Source organism: Lepidothrix coronata, unplaced genomic scaffold (assembly GCF_001604755.1).
Source record: "Lepidothrix coronata isolate B3197 unplaced genomic scaffold, Lepidothrix_coronata-1.0 Scaffold183, whole genome shotgun sequence".
Classification (NCBI taxonomy): Eukaryota; Metazoa; Chordata; class Aves; order Passeriformes; family Pipridae; genus Lepidothrix; species Lepidothrix coronata.
The window spans coordinates 1,941,230-1,948,213 of NW_016690363.1; the positions used below are offsets into that span (position 1 = coordinate 1,941,230).

At 52.4% G+C, this 6,984-nt stretch overlaps 1 protein-coding gene and 1 long non-coding RNA gene across 14 annotated transcripts in view; one reads left to right on the forward strand and one right to left on the reverse strand.

Annotated features, from left to right (window-relative positions):
- The window catches only part of GABRR3 (gamma-aminobutyric acid type A receptor rho3 subunit), a 34,164-nt gene extending 31,643 nt beyond the window's left edge, over positions 1-2,521 (forward strand). For 10 of the 11 annotated variants that reach the window (XM_017830738.1, XM_017830734.1, XM_017830736.1 and 7 more), the window contains one exon: positions 629-2,366. In XM_017830738.1, coding sequence (XP_017686227.1) covers positions 629-919 — 291 coding nt within the window. In that variant the 3' untranslated portion in view covers positions 920-2,366. Of the gene's footprint in view, positions 1-628 lie in introns of all 11 variants that reach the window. The other variant, XM_017830745.1, reaches the window with a different exon arrangement.
- A 1,982-nt stretch (positions 2,522-4,503) lies between these two features.
- Positions 4,504-6,984, reverse strand: LOC108505082. 3 transcript variants are annotated; one of them, XR_001877382.1, is made up of 6 exons: positions 6,949-6,984; positions 6,232-6,694; positions 5,971-6,072; positions 5,494-5,596; positions 5,156-5,224; positions 4,504-4,864 (listed from the first exon to the last, which is right to left on the reverse strand). It is a non-coding gene; the product is annotated as an uncharacterized LOC108505082 (long non-coding RNA). The 3 variants fall into 3 exon arrangements; XR_001877383.1 differs by having other exon boundaries at positions 6,232-6,387; positions 6,949-6,981; XR_001877381.1 differs by lacking the exon at positions 6,949-6,984 and having other exon boundaries at positions 6,232-6,713.

Sequence of the window (6,984 nt, forward strand, 5' to 3'; positions counted from 1 at the left end):
CCAGAATGCACTCATGTGATATTCCTTCCTGTTTTCTGTGAAGCAGAGTCCATTTCTCCTCTTCCTGCTTTGCCATTTTCAATTGGAAAGGTGGGTTTAATGATGCCTTTTTGTCCCAAGACAAGGTCATTTTTAGAAAAGTGTGCCTGAAGCAGAAATGGTCGCAAGTTAAACATCTGCTTTCTGTGAAGCACTCACTTAAAACCTTTGCTTCAAGAATATCCCCCCATGTAAACTCATTTGCTGGAACATCACAAGGGGAAAACCACAGAAAGGGTGCATGTGTTGCTCGTATGATCTGATGGAAATGTTTGAAGTCATTTCCCACAGCTCCAGCAGTGCAGACCTACAGGAGAGAGTTTGACTCTTCTGTTTCAGAAGCTGGGGCACGTATTGCCAGCCAGCAGCTGGCAATAATCAGTCAGACAGGATTATTTTATCACGTGTACCTCCTTCCTTGCTCACGTCCTGCCCACAGACTGCCATACTGTGAGATAACCCTCTTCTCCATATGCTCTCTAAGAGGGAACAACAATGAAGGGAGAGCTTTCTTTACTTCCTCTTTTATTTGTTTATAATTTACTGAAATGTCTCCTGTAGACACAGGCTAACTATTCTTTGTTACCAGGCCTCAGGAGTGTATATGGATGCAGTGCAAGCCATGGCTTTTGACGGCTGCTTTCATGACACGGATGACATGGACCTGTCTGGTTTCTCAGACCCCTGTGAGGAGAATGAGACTCGGACGAGCGAAACCAACATCTCCAGTGAGGAACCAACTCGCTTGAAGAAATCTCTGAAGGGAAACGTGGGCAGGATTATTTTACAGAACAATCACGTCATTGACACGTATTCCAGGATTATATTTCCCAGTGTGTATATTGTGTTCAACTTTCTTTACTGGGGTTTGTACATATGAGCAAAAATCCTTGTAAGCGAGACGTTATTTTGCGTATGAGGGTAGAATCATACTTTGAAAATAATGCAACAGCAGTAGAGGAAAGGGTTAGAAGTTTCCAGAACAGACTTCTGCCTCGAACCTGGGCTGGTTTGGTTAGCAGCAAAACTGCTAATGAAAAGCTTTCACATGTCTGGTTCTTTTTCAGCTGGACTGTGCAGTGCTTCACTGGGGCAATCCCATGCATAAGTTCCTGCTGTAGTAGCATAGAAGCAGTTTGGTCACTAAGGGAGCCCTTTGTCACACACCTGAGCAGACAGCAGCTCCCACCTGAGGTATTATCCAGTCTCTATCTACATTAAACCATTCCTCTTCAATCAACCTTTCTGTTTGTTCTCCACTTGTGGTCCATTTTTGTAGGAATTGGCACCAATCACCTTCAGATATCTCCTATCCTTGTTTCACTTGCTGCAACCTGGGCAACCTGTGTGCACCTCAGCAGCCTCTGTCCTCAGATGGTATCCAGGGGGAAAAATATGGTTAAGCATTGGAGTAGGGACCAGGAGAAAGCAAGAAGCAAGGCTGATGGGGCTTTGTAGGTTGTACATTGTCAACACCTCAAGAAAAACCCCTCACCCTTGTCAGCTGTCCATGACTCCTCATGGGACCTTTATTTTGGAGAAAATTTGCTCCCTAGTCCCTGAGGCAGCACAGGAACAATGTCTCAAACCCAATGTCTTACAGCCACCTCCCGGGTGGATGAGCAGCATCCCTGGCACAAGCTGTGCCCTTCATATGACACCCACACACCTCTGCCTCACACAGACCTGCTGTAATCACCTGCTTTCTGCAGAACTGCCTGTGTGATGAACACAGGCTTTGAGACAGAGATTTTAGAAAACTTTGTCAGGAGAACAAGCCAACCACATCTTCAGCAGAATCTGGTTCTGCTTTATGTTGCACATGAGTTTGGGGTTTTGCCCCCCCTCCTTCTCCCTTTGGCTTGAGGTTGAATATTAAGGTGAGGAGAAGCTGCACATGCCTGTTTGCAGCAGTGATCCTCAACACAGGTCCAGGGACCTGGAACACTGAGACACACGGGAATAAAAGGAATCAGCTGTGCCAAAACAGATGTACACAGGAATCCTGTCAGTCTCAGATGAATCCTGCATGGAAACATCCTTAGGTTCAGGCTAAGGAGTTTGAATCAAGAAAGTTCAGGGACACAAAGTGTTCACAGCTCCAAAAAAGAATCAAGATTACTTTTGCCACTTTCCCAAATAAGAAGTGTTTTCCACTTACATTCACTGGGTTTGTCTGTCATTTAATGAACTGAGTTTTTATTTGGAAAGTCGGTTCAAAAGGATCACTTGTGGTGGCAAAAAAAATATCACAAGGTAAATGCTTGGTCACTGCTTGGTCAAGTTTATTGGTCAAGGAAATGGGAATAAATTTGAAAGTCTGAACATCACTCTGGTTTATTTATTTATTTTATTTACTTACTTTATTTTTATTTCTGTATTTATTTTTCCTGGTCCCAGCTTGTTTGCTCATAGCGTGAATATGTCTCTTGCTTTTTCAAAAAGCTGCATTTGCCAAGCTCCCAGTTCCAGAGCTGGGGAAGCTGGTGACACACTGCACACTGGGTGACTGGAATCTCCTGGAGTGAGTGGGTACTTGGGCAGACAGTTGGCTGCCAGAAAATGTATCAGAGCTAAGACAGCTTTGATACTCTTCCAGGAAATCCTGCCATGGAAAGCGGACCCATACCAGGAATGACAATACTGGAAACACACAGGCTTTGGCAACAGCACCAGCACATTAGACCTCAAGCTGAGCAAATGTGTAATGTAGATATATATAAAAATATACCATCACGGCCTGTTTCCTGCACTGCCATTGTGGAGGCATCCTGCACAGATCTTCCAGATTGCCCAAGAAGATCCCATCTAATTGCTCCAGATGTGTAATGTGTGTCCTAAACTTTTCACATGCATATAATATTTTTACGTTATCTGCCTTACAAGAAGTATTTGTGTAGCCAACACAGCCTCCTCAGCCTCCAATAGAAAAAATTCCCACGTACTTCTTGACCCAAACCAGTTCCCTATTCTAAATTTCCTGCAAGATCTGCAGCAGCAGAAGCCCTGAGGGCAGCACAGCATGCCCAAGCCTTGTGTAGGCTGTCCAGCAAACTGGTCCACAGGTGGAAGTGTGGAGGGAAAGACATTCCTGCCCGCATTTACCTCCCAGACACATCCTACACAGGCACTGGAGGGCTGCACAGCTTGCTTTGGTGGAACAAACTGTTGGCACTTCCAGCTGTGAATGTAATCATTGCAAAAGGGTTCTTCCCTTTGGGCAGGGACACTCCCATAATTGAATACGAAGATTCCTCCAGGACAAAAGGTGCCAGGACAGAAAGATCTTTATGCCCACGGAGTACCAAAATTGGCCCACCAACTGCACATGAGAGATGTAGGGTAAGGGCTTTCTTTCCTGGGTGGAAGGTCCATCATTCCCTTGTAGATGCAGCCTGGGCACTTCTTGGGCAGCAAGACCTTTCTGTGGTGGCACCTTTTGTCTGGCAGGAATCTTCGTTTTTATTCAGTTTTGGCAGTGGGACTGGCATCTTGAGCGCAGGGCTGAAAAAAGGGAACAGCAGCCCTTTCCACCAGGAAAGAAAGCCTGTAGGCTTTGGGTTTCAGGTGCAGTTGTTGGGCAGCAAGAGCTTTCTGTGGTGGCACATTTTGTCTGGCAGGAATCTTCATTTGTATCAGTTTTGGGGAGGTGGGAGCAGCAATTGCAGCACAGGGCTGAAAAAGGGAACAGCAGCCCTTTCCCCCAGGAAAGAAAGCCTGGAACCTTTGACTCTCTGGTGCAGTTTTTGGGCCAGCCTGGGCACTTCTTGGGCAGCAAGAGCTTTCTGTGGTGGCACCTTTTTCCTGGGAGGACTCTTCGTCCATATGCAATTTTAGGTAGTTTGAGTGCAGGGCTGAAAAATCAAACAACAGCCCTTACCCCCAGGAAAGAAAGCCTGGAACCTTTGGCTCTCTGGTACAGCTGGTGGGCCAGCCTGGGCACTCCATGGGCAGCAAGAGCTTTCTATCTTGGCAGCTCTGGTCTGGGAGGAATCTTCGTCTGTATGGAATTTTTTGAGTTGGACTGGAAAGTACAGCACAGGGCCGAAAAAAGAGAACAACAGCCCTTTCCCCTCAGGCTCTCCACCAGCCCTGCCAACCTGCCCAGCAGCAGCGCAGCCATGAAGGGGCTCCACAGGAGCCACCTCCGGAGGCACCTCCCAGCCCTCAGCAATCCAGACAGCAACACACGGGCAGGCCACAGATGCTGCTTCCCAGCTGGCACAGGCCTTGTGGCCATCTCCGAGGATCAGGTTCTCAGGGATCCCCACAGCTCCAGGATCTGGCCATGTGCTCTGCTGGAAGTGTTGAGGCTCCAGCAGAACCCCCCAAGACCAAGGGCCTTTTGGGCACTTTCCCTTCCCCACTGCACTCCTCGGCAAGTGTTCCTGAGCACAAAGGCCCTTTTTCTCCTCTTTCCCTCTGTGGACAACAGGCATGAATAAAACTTCCTGGGCCTCTGCGTTTCATAAGATGTATAGATGTATTTGTTAGTCCCACACTGGTGTAAAAGGCCGTCCTTGCAGAAAAGAGGCATTTTCCTCTTCAGAGCCAGTCTTGGAGCTGCTGGAGTCTGGAGCAGGGAGCTGTTTGTACAGCTCTTAGCATGTACAGTTTTGAATGGCCAGGCCTGCGATGGCGAGTCTGAGGTCGTCGGTCATTCCTCTCAGGGCTGGAACAGAGAGGAATGGAGGCTACCGGAATCTGGTGGATTTAGATTTTGGTGTCGGTTTAGGTTTAGATTTCTGAACATCCTTGATGATTTTCAAGGTTTCAACTGCCCACCTTGAGATGGCAGGGCTGTCAGCAGTCATGCCTTGAAGGGCTGGAACAGAAAAGAACGGAGCCAAGATCAGAGCCAGCATCTGCAGGGACCCAAGGAGCCCCTCCTGGCAGGGCCTTCCCACCCAGCTCTTGCCACTGCCAGGAGGGAGCAGGGCCCAATGGGATCAGCCAGAAGGTGCTGGCCACCGATCCCCTGTGCCCCCGAAATCTCTCTCTGCTCTGTCCATGCAGGGAGCAGAGCCCTCCACAGTTGGGGCAGGATTGCAACTCCCTGCCCAGGCTCTGTGCTCTTCCTGCCAGCCCCTGCTGACAGCCCACTGCCCACACTCACTGTCAGTGATGACCTCTGTGATGAGCTCGTCCTCCTCCTGCCCCTTTCTCAGGTACTTCCCGGTGATCCCTGGGAACACAGATACTGTCACGGCCCCAGAGGCACAGCTCCCTCGAAGCGGCACTGCCGGCCCGGCCACACGCCCTCCTGCCGTGGCAGGGCTGAGCCTGGGGCCTTCCCACCTCGGGATGCCCCAGGGCTGGGCTGGCACAGGGTGGCAGGAGCCGCCAGGGCACTCGGGGCTCCCCAGCACATCCCTGGCCCGCATCCTGCTGCCGCTGCAGCAGCCAGGGCTGGGGCCGAGCTGCAGCGGGGTGAGGAGGGACCTTGTGGCTCACCAATGAACCTGAGGGCCAATTCTCACAGGGGTTCCTGTGGGCTCTCCAGGTATGGTAGGGCCTGGCACATGAACTCCACTATGTGTTTCTTCTCGCTTTCCACCTGAAGAGAGTGGCAGGGCAAAAAGGGAAGGGTTAGCTGGGGCTCTGCCCCTTGGCCAGGCGCTGCCTGCACCCAGCACTGGCCTCCCCTGCCCGCACGGCCCTGAGGCCCGGCCAGCAGCCACTGGGACAGGATTTGGAGGGAGCAGAGGGTTGGCTGCTTCCTGGCAGCTGTGGGGCCATCCTGCCCTACAGCCCAGCTGGGCCGGGGCTCCATGGCACCCTGGCTCGGGGGCAGAGGAGCCTGCAGAGGAGCCTGCACGCCCCAGGCAAGGCAGCAGCAGTGGGCAGGGTCACAGTGCCAGCCCCACACACTGGCCGTCGGGGACTGGGGGCTGCTCAAGCCTGGGGCTGGGCCTTCATGGCCGTCCTTACCAGGCAGTCACAGAACCACCACGGCTTGTCTGCCTCCAGCAGGTTCTTGAGATCCCTTCTCTTCAGGAACCTGAGTGCACGAATCAGCACTTCCCAAGAGGCCTGCAGAGCAACAGGGAGCAGGACATGGCACCGCAGCCCAGGGCACAGGACCTGTGTCCCTGGACCAAGACCAGCAGGAGGCTGGAGCCCAGGAGGTGCCAGGGCAGGAGGCAGCCCCCACCCCGCCCACAAGGACACTGGAGTCCAGAAAGTCCTCACATCTGCCAGATGCTCCTTCTCATCATGCGAGAGGAAGAAGAGTGGCAGCAGGCTCTGGATCACGTGTGTCTGCAGGGGTTGTTTTCCCTCCTCCACTACCAACTTCAACACCTTTCAGAAGAGGTCAATGGAGAGCAGCTGCACATGGATATTGTCCTGATGGAAAGGAAGAGGAAAACACCTCAGCACCGGCTGCTCCAGGCCCACCGGGCCACAGGCCTGCAAATCCACAGGCTACAGTTTTCTGGCAGCACCCAGCGCCTGTGGGGGGGGCACAGAGCCTTATGTAGCCAAAGAGTGTCTGGAGTGCCTCAGCCAGCTCCAGGGCAGTGGGGGTGGAGATTGAGATGCCTCTGGCCTGGACTTCATTGAGGAATACAGAGAGGGCCATCCTGACCAGCTCTCCGTCTGCATCCCACAGTAGATCCAGGAGGCTTTGAGTCAGGCTCTGCACACCGTCAGCCTGTGAGGAACACAGTGCTGTGCTGAGGAACACATGAACGGCTGCAGCCCCAACCCCACTCCGGTGGGACAGCCCCACGTGCTGCCGCGGGGCCCAGAGGCCAAAGGCCTGTCCCGAGGGACTCTGGCAGCTGAACAGGGAGGCAGCAGAGCTGGGAGCAGCTGCCACAGCTCCCAAAGCCCAGCCAAGCCCAAGCGACTGCGTTCCCCAGCCCCAGGGTTCCAGCACGGCTTCAGCCAACTGCCCCTTCTCACCATCACAGGATCCTGGCTGAGCACCAGGAGGCCTCG